The sequence below is a fragment of the Frankliniella occidentalis genome, unplaced genomic scaffold, assembly GCF_000697945.3.
Source record: "Frankliniella occidentalis isolate FOCC.00 unplaced genomic scaffold, Focc_3.1 Scaffold36, whole genome shotgun sequence".
In the NCBI taxonomy this organism is placed as follows: domain Eukaryota; kingdom Metazoa; phylum Arthropoda; class Insecta; order Thysanoptera; family Thripidae; genus Frankliniella; species Frankliniella occidentalis.
Genome location: NW_026267166.1, coordinates 2498627 through 2512364, shown reverse-complemented (window position 1 = coordinate 2512364; position 13738 = coordinate 2498627). Strand labels below are relative to the sequence as shown.

The 13738-nt window shown below is 41.8% G+C and overlaps 7 protein-coding genes across 11 annotated transcripts in view; 5 read left to right on the top strand and 2 right to left on the bottom strand.

Moving 5' to 3' along the window:
• The window catches only part of LOC127749166 (uncharacterized), a 1661-nt gene extending 1487 nt beyond the window's left edge, over positions 1-174 (top strand). The window contains exon 4 of the mRNA XM_052266283.1: positions 121-174. Within this exon, the coding sequence (XP_052122243.1) occupies positions 121-174 (54 nt within the window). The remainder of the gene's footprint in view (positions 1-120) is intronic.
• Positions 50-2080, top strand: LOC113208082 (protein BCAP). 2 transcript variants are annotated; one of them, XM_052266174.1, is made up of 6 exons: positions 50-461; positions 550-660; positions 741-893; positions 963-1102; positions 1176-1425; positions 1793-2080. In XM_052266174.1, the coding sequence occupies exons 1-6, from the start codon at positions 315-317 to the stop codon at positions 1955-1957; spliced, it is 966 nt and encodes a 321-aa protein (XP_052122134.1). In that variant the 5' UTR covers positions 50-314; the 3' UTR covers positions 1958-2080. The 2 variants fall into 2 exon arrangements, with proteins under 2 accessions (XP_052122134.1, XP_052122133.1); XM_052266173.1 differs by having other exon boundaries at positions 336-660.
• A 160-nt stretch (positions 2081-2240) lies between these two features.
• On the top strand, positions 2241-3888 carry LOC113208084 (uncharacterized). The gene is made up of 7 exons (XM_052266175.1): positions 2241-2386; positions 2470-2527; positions 2643-2775; positions 2855-3008; positions 3140-3192; positions 3276-3399; positions 3471-3888. The coding sequence occupies exons 2-7, from the start codon at positions 2501-2503 to the stop codon at positions 3709-3711; spliced, it is 732 nt and encodes a 243-aa protein (XP_052122135.1). The 5' UTR covers positions 2241-2386; positions 2470-2500; the 3' UTR covers positions 3712-3888.
• A 147-nt stretch (positions 3889-4035) lies between these two features.
• LOC113208086 (uridine diphosphate glucose pyrophosphatase NUDT14) lies at positions 4036-5590 on the bottom strand. 4 transcript variants are annotated; one of them, XM_052266176.1, is made up of 7 exons: positions 5443-5590; positions 5152-5249; positions 4997-5040; positions 4845-4909; positions 4554-4764; positions 4395-4471; positions 4036-4315 (listed from the first exon to the last, which is right to left on the bottom strand). In XM_052266176.1, exons 1-7 carry the CDS (start codon positions 5462-5464, stop codon positions 4158-4160), a joined length of 675 nt encoding a protein of 224 aa, XP_052122136.1. In that variant the 5' UTR covers positions 5465-5590; the 3' UTR covers positions 4036-4157. The 4 variants fall into 4 exon arrangements, with proteins under 4 accessions (XP_052122136.1, XP_026280720.1, XP_026280719.1 ...); XM_026424935.2 differs by having other exon boundaries at positions 5152-5338; positions 5443-5585; XM_026424934.2 differs by having other exon boundaries at positions 5152-5341; positions 5443-5578.
• Positions 5538-6501, top strand: LOC113208085 (uncharacterized). The gene is made up of 3 exons (XM_026424933.2): positions 5538-5686; positions 5773-5903; positions 5978-6501. The coding sequence occupies exons 1-3, from the start codon at positions 5612-5614 to the stop codon at positions 6450-6452; spliced, it is 681 nt and encodes a 226-aa protein (XP_026280718.1). The 5' UTR covers positions 5538-5611; the 3' UTR covers positions 6453-6501.
• Positions 6473-9091, bottom strand: LOC113208083 (beta-parvin). The gene is made up of 8 exons (XM_026424930.2): positions 8918-9091; positions 8500-8589; positions 8247-8420; positions 8073-8170; positions 7787-7948; positions 7566-7706; positions 7232-7475; positions 6473-7140 (listed from the first exon to the last, which is right to left on the bottom strand). The coding sequence occupies exons 1-8, from the start codon at positions 9033-9035 to the stop codon at positions 7064-7066; spliced, it is 1104 nt and encodes a 367-aa protein (XP_026280715.1). The 5' UTR covers positions 9036-9091; the 3' UTR covers positions 6473-7063.
• Positions 9092-9339: 248 nt separating this feature from the next.
• Positions 9340-12342, top strand: LOC113208090 (GPI transamidase component PIG-S). Its single transcript, XM_026424940.2, has 10 exons — positions 9340-9506; positions 9725-9784; positions 9870-10100; positions 10186-10395; positions 10471-10689; positions 10781-10963; positions 11067-11332; positions 11419-11541; positions 11645-11868; positions 12085-12342. Exons 1-10 carry the CDS (start codon positions 9461-9463, stop codon positions 12206-12208), a joined length of 1686 nt encoding a protein of 561 aa, XP_026280725.1. The 5' UTR covers positions 9340-9460; the 3' UTR covers positions 12209-12342.
• The last annotated feature ends 1396 nt before the right edge of the window (positions 12343-13738 follow it).

The following is a 13738-nucleotide window of genomic DNA, read 5'->3' as shown; positions in this document are numbered from 1 at the left end:
AGCTCAAAAAGATAGCCTTTTGTCTGCCACGCCCAAAAGGATAGCCACTTGTACGTAGGGAGGGTCGACAAGATTCTTCGCTTTCGGCTTTCGCTTTCGGCTCTCGTGTTCCGCAACTAGGATTATCTAATACAGCTTCAGATTGTTCTGGTTTCCATGATGATGACGTGCTAAAAATAGTTACGAAAATAGTTTTTCTTAGAGTCAATTACGAACACAATAACACGCCCTGTCTCTGGAATTACCCATCTTCGGAACTTAAATACTGTAGAAGTGAAATTGGGCGACTTGTATTTTAATTACAATGAGTGCAGATGGCGGGGTCCAGGGACGCCGCGGTGGAACAGCAGCAAATGCTGGGCGTGCTTCGCCAGAAATATGACGAGGCTCAGGACGAGCTGGAGGAGATGCGCGCGCTCATCGAGGACCAGGCGGGCCACCTCGAAGGCTACCGGAACAAGGTACGCTGCGCGTGCGCTGGTGCCGCTAGTGCAGGCAACGAGTGACAGCAACTCGGCACAACGTCTGTTTGCGTTTGGGTCCCTGCAGTACCTCATGGCGCAGCAGCAAGTTGAAGAGCAGCGGCGACAAATGGAACAGGTGGAGGCCGAGCAGGACCGGATTACGGAGCAGGTGCAAGCGGAGCTTCACCGCGTCAAGGTACACGTCGTGCACGTGTTGGTGTGAGACCCCAACAGGGGCGAAGTGGCGACGCCGTGTCACTCAAGGTGTGCCCTCAGAACGAGTTCGAAGAGAGGCTGCAGGAGCTTGCGCCCCTGCCAGACATCCTGAAGGCGACGCAGTCCAAAATGCACGAGGAGAAGCAGCTGCGGTTGATTGCGGAGCACAACTGTGCCGACCTCAACCACGAGCTGGCCACCGTCCTGGAGAGAGTGGGTACTCGCTGACGGCTGGAGGCTGTTGGATGACGCCCGGAGAGTAGGCAGCCCGTCGTGTTCCAGCTGGCGGACAACGACAAGGGGATGGGCGCCCTCCGCGCGCAGCAGCAGTCCTGGATGGACGAGCGGCAGTCGCTGATCTCGCACGTCGACGCCTACGAGAGGAAGTGCAACAAGCTCAAGGAGGACATCAAGTGGTACAAGTACGTAGCGGGACAATCAGGACCAGTCACTAGAACACGTGTCGTTACAAAGGCGTGCGCGCACGCTCGGCAGGCAGGGCATGGAGCAGCTGGAGCAGTCGAGCGCCAACAGCGACAAGCTGTACGAGGACACGGTGCTGGAGCTGGGCAAGGTGCGCGGCGAGCTGGAGGCCGCGCGGGAGCAGGCGGCGCGGCAGGCGACGCGGCAGCGCGACCAGGTGGAGACCATGCGGCGCTCCTTCCAGACGCAGATCGGCGAGCTGGAGAAGGAGCTGGCCGCCAGCCGAGCCAGCGCGAGCGCGGCCCACAAGGAGAAGGAGGAAGTGAGTGCCCCGGGGTCCTACGGCGAGATTAGAAGGCACACTCGCGCGCGAGTGAGTACGCTCGCTCACTTTGGCGCATATATCCCTTTAAATTTCTTTGCGAATGTTCAAAAGTTGAGTGAAGAAATGAAAATCTTAACACGTTCAGTGCTATTGTGCAATGTGCATCCTATGGAGGCTGGAAAAATTAGCAAGTAGCGCGAGACCACATCGTGGTCACGCCACACTGAACGTGTTGACTGAATTTATATGCAGAGAATGGTCCTTGGATGCGCTTGGATGTCACCATACTGTAACATACGGAGGCTGCTCGCGACTCGGAAGTCGATATTGACGATTGACGATACGGTATGCATTCCTCCCGCAGATCCAGCAGCGGCTCCAGACGGAGGTGTCCAACATGAGCCAGAGCTTTAAGCAGGCGCAGGACCGCATCAAAAACCTCAAGTCTGTAGTCGATTTCCTAAAAGACAGCGTTATCAACATTGAAAAAGCTCCCAATGAACTGGACTGCTTGCAGCCTAATAACTAGTGGGCCTATGCCTGACTGGATGCTCATGTATTTTATCTAAGTTAGTGTTTTGTGACCGTTTGTGTATGTAAATACCTTTGTTCGGCTTCTATAGATCAGGATAAAATAAAACACGTTAAACTGTATTGATTGGCAAATATTCCCGTTTCTAATTTTTGGATGAGCTTGCAACGTCGAGGAGTTCTGACGCCGAGCTCCTCAAGCGCTGAGTGAGCCGTTACCCCGGTAAACTTGAAACTACGCGGGTAGAACTTTGACCAACTGAACAGCTGACGTAAACAACAAAAACAAGTACTGAGCGTCGACGATATTATTTGTGTGAAATAGTTTACTTTCACTTCATTGGCATGTGTGACATGCCAGATCAGAAAATTTAATCGCTTTTACAAATGGCAAAAACAATACAAACGAACATTTTTTTATTTAAAGGTGATCTTGAGTGCACGTAACTCCACATATTCAAAATTTTCCTTTCTGCACTATTTACCAATTAATCATCGTTGAACGCCTAGGTCCTGGCGTTAATATTTGGAAAAAATTAAAATGGACAACATTCCGCGTAGAAATCCGGTAATTATATCGCTTTGAATACTAAAAGCTTGTGTTTTTGTAGAAAATTCATCGACCATAACCCCACCAGCACCGGTCACAATAGATATTTCATCCCTTACTTTCTTTTCTTTAGTCTGGCGCGATAGAGTTGACCCATGAAGAAAATGAAACAATGAAAAAGTGTGTTACCACTTCTATTTGGACTCATTCACTTCCAGCTATGATAGTATCCTCCGCCTTCATACGTTACTTGCAACATTACAAAGGTAGGATACCCACCCCTACTTACTCCATTTACATCAACTTACTTTTGATAAACTATCAACTACCTCTTTGGTCTGGCAGGTGTCACACTAAGGTTCTGGGCCAATACTGGCATGATAATAGGAGCTGGTATAGTTGGTCGAATAAGTGCTCTACCTGGATGCCTGCAGGAAGTTGTATCAAAATATCCGGAGGGAAGTTTAGCGAAAACAATTGAAGAAATGAAAAATAAAAGGCAAGTATAACTATTCTGAATTTTTCCTATCAACATTTTCAACATTGTCCTATAGAATATTGCAAATTTCTTTGTCAATTTCTTTTCAAAGTTCATGACATGAGTAATCGAAATTGTTTTATTTTTGATAGGCAAGGATTATTACAAAGTGATCGTGAAGTATATGAGCAACCAGATGATAAATGTAATTACATAATACTTGATTATATTTAAGCCCCCTCTTTGAAGGCCAGTATAAATTGATATACATTTTTACTTAATTTTCAGCTGGTATATTTGAACCATATGCCAGACCAGCACCTCAAGCTGGACCCACAACTCAGTCTTCTGGTCAAACCTATGACGATCTTCGTCGCAGAAATAGAGATCAATATATAGACAGCAGGAGAACGTAAGTTTTCACTTCTGTAACTTACATGGTTAAGTATTAAACCTCATATTTTAAAAATACTTTAATTTCAGGAACCGAACTTCTCCTGCAACACCATCACCACAGGATCAACCACCATCAAGCTCTATGTATTCGCCAGCTTCAGAGCCCTCCAGCTCATTGTACTCATCACTCCCTGAACCATCAGGTTCACTTTACTATGATCCACCCTCCCCCTACATGGATTCTTCCCCTGGAGTCTCACCCCAGGAGGAGTCCAAAATAAGAAAGCGGAAAAGGGTTAACCAATATGGTGATGAAATTGAAGATTAGTAGGACTTATTTGGCAGATTTTCTAGATTTTGTTAATACCATGCCATAAGTTTCAAGTGTTTCACCATCTGAAGGTAACTTGTGTTCTTTAGAATACTTTTCCATGTATTGTTCTGTAATTATGTAGAAAAATTAATATTTTTAGACTTGTGAATATACTGACTCTTCAAAATTGTAGTCTGCAGAGTCATTATACCAAAGCTTCCTAGAACTCCTGGAACATATTTTTTGACCATTTTTGTTGTGTGTAAGATATAGCTAGCATGAGTAAAAAAAAACAACCTAATGCGGAGAAAGGAGCACAAAAAAAATATTCTTGAAAAATGAAATTTTATACCATTTTATTTTTACTTCTCTGTTCTGTGTCACAAACTAAGTTCCCAATGTGTAAATGCCTAATTGTTCACCATTATCTTCGTCCTCATATTAGGATCAGGACCTTCCAGTTAGGGTGTTTTAGTACCCTTCTTCATAAGAAACCACACAAGTCCAAATGAAAAGCCAGCAGGGCTTATATTATCTACAGCTTCCACATATTGTTGTGCGTCAGAAATACTTAGCTCCACAACTTCTATAACTTCACCTTCATCAACTAATCCTCCACCTAAGGAAAGATAAAAAAAAAAAGTAGGGGGGCGTGATATCATAACTGTCAGAGGTAAAATAGACAAATACTTGCTCACCCTGATTAACTTTCATGTCATCCGTTACTTCCACATAAAAGAAATTACTACGTGTTCCTTCTGTTGAAACGCCAGCTCTAATAATGACAGAAAGTCAGTCATAAAATAAAATACACTACTAAAAGTAAACGACTACTAGACAAGCTATTATGAACATACCGAGCTGTTTTAAACTTCTCAAACCTTTCCACAGGAACATCATAACCACATTCTTCAAGAACTTCCTCCCGTGCTGTTTCAGCAAGGGACTTATTTTTATCAACAATTCCAGCGCAGAATTCAAGGGTAATACCTATTGATGGTGGATATTTAGTGGTATCAATGATCCCACTTTTCCTGTCGTCTTCAGGAATGGATGAAAAATATACAGCTGAAAAACAAACAAAATGAAAATATATGTTACTACAATTTAAATGATTTAGAAATAAAACAGCTGCTTCGCATGCTCACCTGGCCGAAATTGTTTTACGCAAATTAGCTTCTGGCGAGTGATGTTAAAAATAATAATAGTGACACTGCAGAATTTAAAAAACAAATCAGTAGACGTACAATCACATAATGATTTGACATTAACACATGGGTTACTGTTGTTATTATTGTACCTGTCATGCACCTTGATCATATCCCATTTTCGTCGCTTTCCATTCTGAATGCAAATACATGTAAATAAGATTTCTAGCACACTAAAATTTAAAGAAGATAATGTTTGTGCACAGACGCACGGTGTATGAAGATCATCTGATGACACATTGCTTACCTGTCTAAATTCCAAGCTGAGAGGTTTCACAAAAGCTGACTCTTTTAAAGCTGTTACTTTCATATCCTCAACAACTAGGCTTTTCATTGCCATGGCGTCTGATAGGTGTAAGTAAGATAATCGTTAATTCTGAGGGAAACTGGAACTTCCTCTAGATAACCTAGCCACGAGACCACTCTGCTTTCTGCTACTAGTAAACAAAACAGATGCTTACCACCCTACCAACGTATCACTATTCGCAGATTGTGTTTTCAACTACACTTCAAAAATTTTAAATTTAAATCGCCTCACCCACGAAAGCTTGGTTACACATGACTCGTTTTAAAGCAAAGTAAAACCAATGCCTTTCGATGTCAGTTCCCCTGCTCGGTTACATTATGATGCAGCTCCGCTGGACCGACGATAAATGCGTCAGTTGGATATTTGAATTGAAAATTCTTATTAACCAACGTCAACAACAATGAAACCACACAATGTTACATCAGTATTACTTGCCGGTCCTCGAGATTCCCATAAATCATCATTCTTAATGCAGGTACAAAGCTCAACAGTAGAATAAATTTGTCTTAAATTTAGGTTAAGGCTCTGAAGGCCATCTATTTTTTCCCCCACCTTTTTTAGGGTGCAGTGAAGTATGCAGAGGGAGGTCAAAACGTGGTCTACATCACTGCGTTTGAATTTGAAAGCCTTCCCCCTCCTTTGCAAGGCTTTCCAAAACCTGCTCCAGATATCTTCGCTCTAATAAAGTTTCTGTAAGTTTCATAATAGTATATGTCACTTAAACATGGCATCAACTTAATACTTACTCTTCTATTTTATTTTATAGATACCTCCCTAATTGGAAAGATCTGCTGCAATATGTCTTCCACTTGCATTTACATGCTCTTGTTCCTACAGTATTAATTATAGAAGCCCTTGAACATTACTGCACTAATTCCGACACTGAAAATTCTGGCAGTGCTGCAGCGACTGCAGCTTCCCACGCTGCCCTTATCTGTGCTGCACTCATTGATGGAGTTGCAGTATGTGCAAAGCGCTCCAAGAGTCCTGCACATTTGATAGTTTCATTGAATGAGCAGAAGTCTCAAAATATGTTTTCTCCACTAATTGACATTTTCTTTACTGATGTGGTATGGTTATTTCAAAAAGATGAAGACGATGGATGCAATCCAGCAAGTTATTCCATGACAAATCTAGAAACTACCTTCTCTAAAGCAAGACAACACAAAATTTTCTTTAAATGTGAAACAGTAGATGGAAATGTAGTGTTCAGTAAAGTTTCCTTCTGGGAAAACTTGTAAAAATGTAAATAAAATTAATATTAAATTAATAAATAATTTAATAAGATAATTTGTATCTGGCAGTTAGTACTTGTCATACACACTTTACCACATGTTAATAAGATATACTATAGTGACTTAGTTTGTAAATATAATACTACTAAAATGCAAGCACACTCATCTTCAAGTAACATCAATATAAAATAATTTAAGACACAATGACAATGGCAGTGAGTTAGATGGATGTGAAAAAATGTAAATTGATCTTTACAAGATAGGCATAGAAAACTGACATAAAATCATTTTGGTAACAATTTTTGAAATTGTATCAAATGAAAAGATATACCAAATATCCTGACAAAAAATATGATTTTAACACACAATAGTTACAACTATAAGGCTCATAAGTTACCCTGTTAAGAATTAAATGGCGTTTACAGTTAAATGTGTTGTTAACACCTACACAGTCTGAAGCTCGTCTCACAGAAGAAATAGAAAGCGTCATGTACTACAGTATAATGATAAAATTATGCAGACAATCTTCTGACTTGTTGTTTTTCTGAATAAAATTATTAATACAAAAATTCAAGGAAATTTTCCAGTCACCTCTAGCCACCTTCTCATAAAATCCCTCAGCTCATATTTTTATACTTGGTGAATAAGTTGTAAAGAACTCGAAGGGTTGATTTTAAATCAAGATTGACAATATCTGTAAAGGAGAAATGCAAGGAATAAAATGGATTCTTCAAGAGAAATATTAAATGGCATCGGTAAGTGCAAAATCTAAGTTCAGTACCAACCTTCAGGGCGAGCTTTTGGTTTGGCAAGTCCAGTGTCTTGCATTAACTCAAAGGCAAAGTTAACATTATGAACTTTTTGGTCAAAATCTTGAGGTGTGAGGTAGAAATCATACAAAGGAACAAAGAAACCTTCAAGGAGCCCCATGAGAAGAGTCAAATAAACTCCATCGTGGAACTGCGTTTCTAGCTCAGAAACCTCCAGGTTTATTTTATTCAAATGCTTGTTGACAAAAGTAATCAGTGACTGAAAAAGATGGATGATGTTACTTCAGAACAATACCACTTAACAGCCCTAGTCTCTTGTTTACAGCCATGCTGATGTTGACAAACTTACCCGTTTGACTACATTAAGCTTATCAGGAGGGTGATCAAAAAGAGTGTCAAATGCATCTTTCTCACAGCGCATGCCCAAGTCTTCATATGTTGATGTGATTTCTTCTGTAACTGTTCTATGAGTCAAGGTCCCATCTTTTTTCTGCAAGTTTAAAATAAAGGATTACATGAGACGTTAAAGACTCATACTTTTTCCAAACAGTGAACTAAATAATTGCACACCTGAACAATGATGACACTAACTGCCACATTTTCTGGCAAACGCACAGGGGCCCGAAACTGACGAGCCAACGCAACAAGCAGGTGCAAAATGGAAACAATATTCTTAGAGTGAACACTTTCCACACTCCATTTTTGAGCTGACCATCTGGGAAGTCCAAGAACCTATTTCACAAAAAAGTAAATGGATCCTGAAGTTTTTTAGTGTGCTTTTTTTCAAAATTATTTTAAAGTTGTTTTTGCTTAGTTCAATCTTCAAAGATAGTAAGCAAAACCAATAGAAACTTACTTTATTGGCTGTACCAAGAACAATTCTCAGTTTCTGCTTTTGACCCTCCTCAGACTGTGTTACCTCAGGTACATCAAGTTTTTCTTTAGTAAGTTTCTCTGAAAACAAATAAACTATTGTTATAGTAAGAAAATACATGCAGAGACAATTTTGAATATAGCTTTCATTATCTACCCAATAATTTCTGCAAAATTTGTCCATCATACAAATCTTCATCAATGTATTTAACAATGATGCGCTGATTAGCCAATTCATCATTTATCCATTCAATGAGAACAGTTACGAGTTCCTTGAATTTGGCACTTTCCATTGATTTAGTCTCAATTATGGCTCTTTCTTCATTTTCACCTGAAAAACATAGATAATAAAAAATATTGGAGTCTCTACATTATATTAGAAAACAATTTACCAAGACTGTCAGTAGTACCTAAATCGTAGTCTTCAGGAGGATGATCAATAGCCGTTGGACTTCCAGGAGAGTCAATGGCATGCTTCCCTTCATCTTGAAATTCTTGCACTGAAATGAAGAGAAGTGTGTAGAGACTTTAAATAAGAAATCATGGTTTGAATTTCATGCGTTCAGCATGAGCATGAGTCAAGTTGGAGGGGGGAAGAAGAGTTAAAAATAGTTCCTTTACCTAATGGGCACAAGTTAGTAACCTTCCTAATTCTTGTAATACTCTGGGAAATGAAGATTGTGAGACTAACACAATACTCTTGTTATTACAAACCAAAAAGCAAATCCAAGAAACAGATGTGCCCGCCCACTTGAATGTCAACCAATGCCTGCCATACAAGGACATGTACATAAGAAACTATTCTACACGAGAAAACGAGACACGTACCTTCCTTGATACGCTTCTTCCTGCCAAGAGTACCAATTTTCTCCCAAAAAGATTCTTCCTTGTCGTCTTTCCTTGTAGGTCCAGCAGGTTTTGGAGATTTGGGCCTGGGAGTTGCCATGTTTATCGTGTTCACTCTCTGGACATCAGCAAACAACAACAAGCAGGTCAACAACAATAGCAAGAGAAGACTGTGAATAATAGGCGTCAGGCTACAAAACACAGCAACTTGATAAAGTGTGCTAAATTCATTATTTGTGTACGATTGAATCACAAAATAAGTAAAAATTGGTCATTTTTATACAAAATATACTTTAAATTATTATATTTCTGCTTTTCGGGAACTGTCAGTTCGTCTGCGCAGCAGAAGCAACATCTTCGTGGTTGGTAGAAGACTCCCCCGACTCCATTCTGCCCCCTCCCCCTCCCCCTGTCACTTCCCCTTCCCCTCCAAGGTCCCCTCCCTTCAAAATCCATTTCCATTGATAATATTGCTGTTTTTAATAGAACAAATTTATGTAAGATTGTTCCATTCTATTCAGAACTATGTCCGGTATGGAGACAGAGAGTGACAATGAAACTTCTATTCAAGGTATATCTCGATAGAAAACACGCTTTAAAAAAAAATATACTGATGCTGTCAAATGTCAACTAAAATGGGTGGGGTTATGTGTTTATTATTAAACAAGACCGGTTGTTTCGGGTACTGTCGTTGCTTTTCTGTGACAGTTTTTAAAAGTGATTCTTCAATGTCAAAAAAGTATGAATGTTTTTTTTATGCATATTTTAACGCTGTTTGTGTACTTTCAGGTGTCAAAGACACTAATCGTTCGAACTTCTCATCAGAATTTTCAACCAAAAGAGATGATGGTAAATAAAAATGTGAATTTAAAACACAAATTATGTAATAAAACAATCATTGGTAATAAGTTCTATCTGTTTTCATTTTTTCTAGAGGACATAAGAGTTTATGCTGCAATTTCATTTGCCTTTTTATTAATCATTGTTGGAATACCACTATGGTGGAAAACCACAGAAGTCTACAGGGTACATGTACCTTATGGCCGCATTGATGACCTAAAAGAAGTTGAATTTATGTTTCCAATATCTGTTACTGTTGTAAGTAAAGATATTAACCGTGCTAATTTCATAGTGGAAGGTTTGAGAAACAGTACTTCAAGTGCGGGTAAGTTGTCTCTTTTGCTGCAAATATAAATATTTAAGTAGTTGTCTGCAATTTCATTTATGTCACTTTCTATCTTACTTTTTAGGCATAATAAATGTTAGCTATAAGACTGATGGGAACGTGGATTTAAACAAGGTTTTAACTTCACCTAGTTTACAAGAATTGGATTCTATTGACATTTTCCCTAACCCTGCAAGTCACATCTATCTTCTAGAAGTTCCAGGAATGTTGAGGTTCACAGTAAAAGATGTGGTTGTGGGTAGGAAAAGGGTCATATATTTCAGTGAAAAAGCCAGTAAGCATTATAATTCTTGTAAATGAAATATCACAGAATGTATTTGAAGCTACTAACTTTCCTTCTTAATGAAAGGTACTGAGACATTATCAGCTGTTCTCAATCAATGGATCATTAGGTCAGAAGCGTTATTTCAAACAAAGGCCATAATTGAAGCACCTAATGAGTGGTCTCGTGACAAAACTGGGAGGAGGAGAATGCCGCCAGCTGCACAATACGACCTCATGTTTTCTATGGTTCACCCTGAACCCGAAAAAAGGGATGTCAAGTGGAATGTCAGAAAAGCAATTTCAGGTGAGTTAGGTATTTGTTGCTCATCAGGCCTTGTGCCTTGCAATATGCTCAAAATATTATCTAACATTGCCAGTAATTTTTTTGTGAACAGATCACCTTGGAAGTCTTTTGACATACCTTTCACCTGTTATTACATTTCACATAAAATCTCAATGGTTGTACTCTGTGCGTCTGGAGGGCCATCCTCGACAAGTTCAAGAGGAATCACATACTTGGTATTCTCTACCTGAGGACGTTTTGCCACATATTATTACTCCTTTGGAGAAGAAATTAGGTTTGTACTACGTTGCTCTGCTGCATATGTTTGTTTCCAAACTGCCTAAATTATTTTTAAACTTATTTTTAAAATATTGTCTTTTGGGGGGACTTTCTTACAGGCTCCGGGGTCAGTGAGCACCCAACTATTCAACTTGTCCTCTATATCCCACCTTGCCAAATATCTCCTCTTTACATCACCTCATCCCGACCAAATGTGTTACCAAGCACTGCCTTCTTATCGCCTCGGTGGGGTGGAGTTCAAATTTTTAATCCACCCCAGACTCTGTGTGGTAATGTGGATGAAGAATCATCCTGGCTGGATTCTAAAACCATCATGAACACATTTAAAATGCAACTAAAACTTTTAATTGGTATCCCTGAACTTGTATGTAGTTTTTTTAACAACTTAATTTTTCTATCTAGTAGTTATACTTTAAACAGCAATGACATTATCTTTTGGGTCGTTTTTAGGAGAAAATTAAGGGTGTTGAGCAACTTCCACTCCCAGCTAGTGGTATACGTGATTGGGAACTTGATTCTCTCATGAGAATCAGAGCGACTGAGCACTTGATATCTGCAAGGATTACACTGAAGGTACGAGATGGAAATTATTTGATGTCAGCATATGCATTCAGCATGTGCCAGTTTTGTAGATAAGGTTTTATATACTTTTCATGTGTCAACGTTTTCTTTCCAGTCTCTTGCACAACTCCTTGATGAAATTAGTAACATTGTCATAAATGATGAGGTTGGAGACAGGATTTGGGAAGCTATTTTAAAATCGCATGAATCTGTTGACCAAATATTACAACATAATCTGATTGATGGTTATAATTTGTCAAAACAAGCCTTTTTAGCTGCAGAAACTGCTTTCAGTGATCCATCACTTTTAGCTTTATTATATTTTCCTGAGGACCAAAAGTGAGTAAACAGAGAGGTATCGAGTGTATCAGAGCGGACGCCGCAGTTGCATTCGCCATCGCGACTTGCGGGGGAGGGAGTAGGCAAACCCGCAACACTGTGGCGTCCGCTGCGATACAACACCACCCGATACGTGCAAGACCAATTTGTACTAAGGGTTGCCCACATGCCCTGGTACATCACAAAGCATCTTTATAATACATTTTTTTCTTCCAGGTATGCTGTTTACATTCCACTCTTTCTTCCAGTCATGATCCCAGTGCTTATGTCATTGAAAAGTATTAGAAGTTGGTGGGTCACTGGAGCTGTTCAACCCGAAGAAAAGGAAAAATCAGAGTGAAAATACCCAGGCTATTGGAAGGTTGTGACTGATACAAAATAATGTTTACAAGTGAATTTTTTTAAAAATGTATGTATGAAACTAGTCCATTGTCAACAATTTCTTTTAAAAAAATACACACACAAAGAAAATTATTGTTTTTTATATTTTCATGGCTCTGCACCCCCCCCCCTCTACCATCTTTTGGACGGACGTATTTGGGATCATCCAGAAACGTCCGTCATTCGCCGTGACGAACCTGACAAGTTGAGCCTGTGAGTGTTCTCATAACGCCTGATAGGTAGGCAACAATTTGCCTGGGGTGCATGCGTGTACTGCGGGATGGCCGACCCTGAGTCTCGCAGGCGCCAAACTCCCGCAATTTGCCGAATGAATATGAGAAAAGGCGGACGTACGATCTAGACGATCCCTTTCACCTAGATGTGCCTTCTGTTGGCCCTGCGAAAACATGACTTAGTCACTCCCCCCATATCTAACGGACGCATTTCACTGAGGTGGGTGGGCCTTTAGTGGGCGCTGATAACATGCCCTGCGCCTCAGATAGCTAATCGGCATGCCTTATTAGGGAGTAGGACATTCTTTTATGATAGAATCGCACTCAAATGTCGGCGGCCACATTACTCGATCTGCTTTACATTTTTGTGCTTGGAATGCTTCTGACCGATTAACTTAATCGTCCTTTCTCTTTTGTTGTTTTTTCCGTGCAATTTTTTTCGCTGCATGTTCATGTGCTCTCCAGGGGCGTCACTGGTCGTCACGCGGGGAGCAACGCGTTACCCACGTGACCATCGTGATGGAGTGTCCCTCGAGGCTTTCGTCTGTCACCTACCGACCGCACCGCGGGCGCCCAGAAACACAAAACACAAGGTCCTTTAAAAGTGGAATAATAGTGCACGGACGCGTCCGCTGGTGAGTGACGCTGAGTGACGTCACATGGACGCGCATGCGTCGCCGCGCCGCTCTGTTGGAGGTCCTTATCTGTACTGCTAATAATCTTACGGTGGCGTGGCGTGGCGCGCGGTGCGGTGCGGCGCGGTGCGGCGCCCAGGACTGCAGCCTTGCCCGTCGCGTCCGACACAGTCGCTCTGGCCCAGCAGTACCGCAGTACCGAGTCAGCCGCACCGCCGCGGCACCGCCAGGCCGCTCCACACAGGCGAGGCTCCGCCGGAGGCCCCCGCGCCCCACGCTCGGCTTTACGCGACACGGGTACCTTGAGCACGGCCCGTACCCGCGCGTCCTGCCGCCCCCGGCCCCTCCCCCGGCCCGACACGGCCCGGTGCCCCAACAGGTAGGACCCCCCCCCCCAGACCCACCCCTACCTACGGGGTGGCGTGGTGCTGCTACGTTACCGCGCTGCTACACGTCACCACAGCACGACTCGGTGTGTGAACCGCCCACCGCCGGACCGGGCGGGCGGCGGGCGTGCCACTCGGCGAGCTGGGCGGCACGGGGATACAGACCGCGGCCCGGCCAGTGTTTGCGCGCGCCTATTTCTAGGAACTAGCCGAACGTGTACTGGGTGGAGGGGGG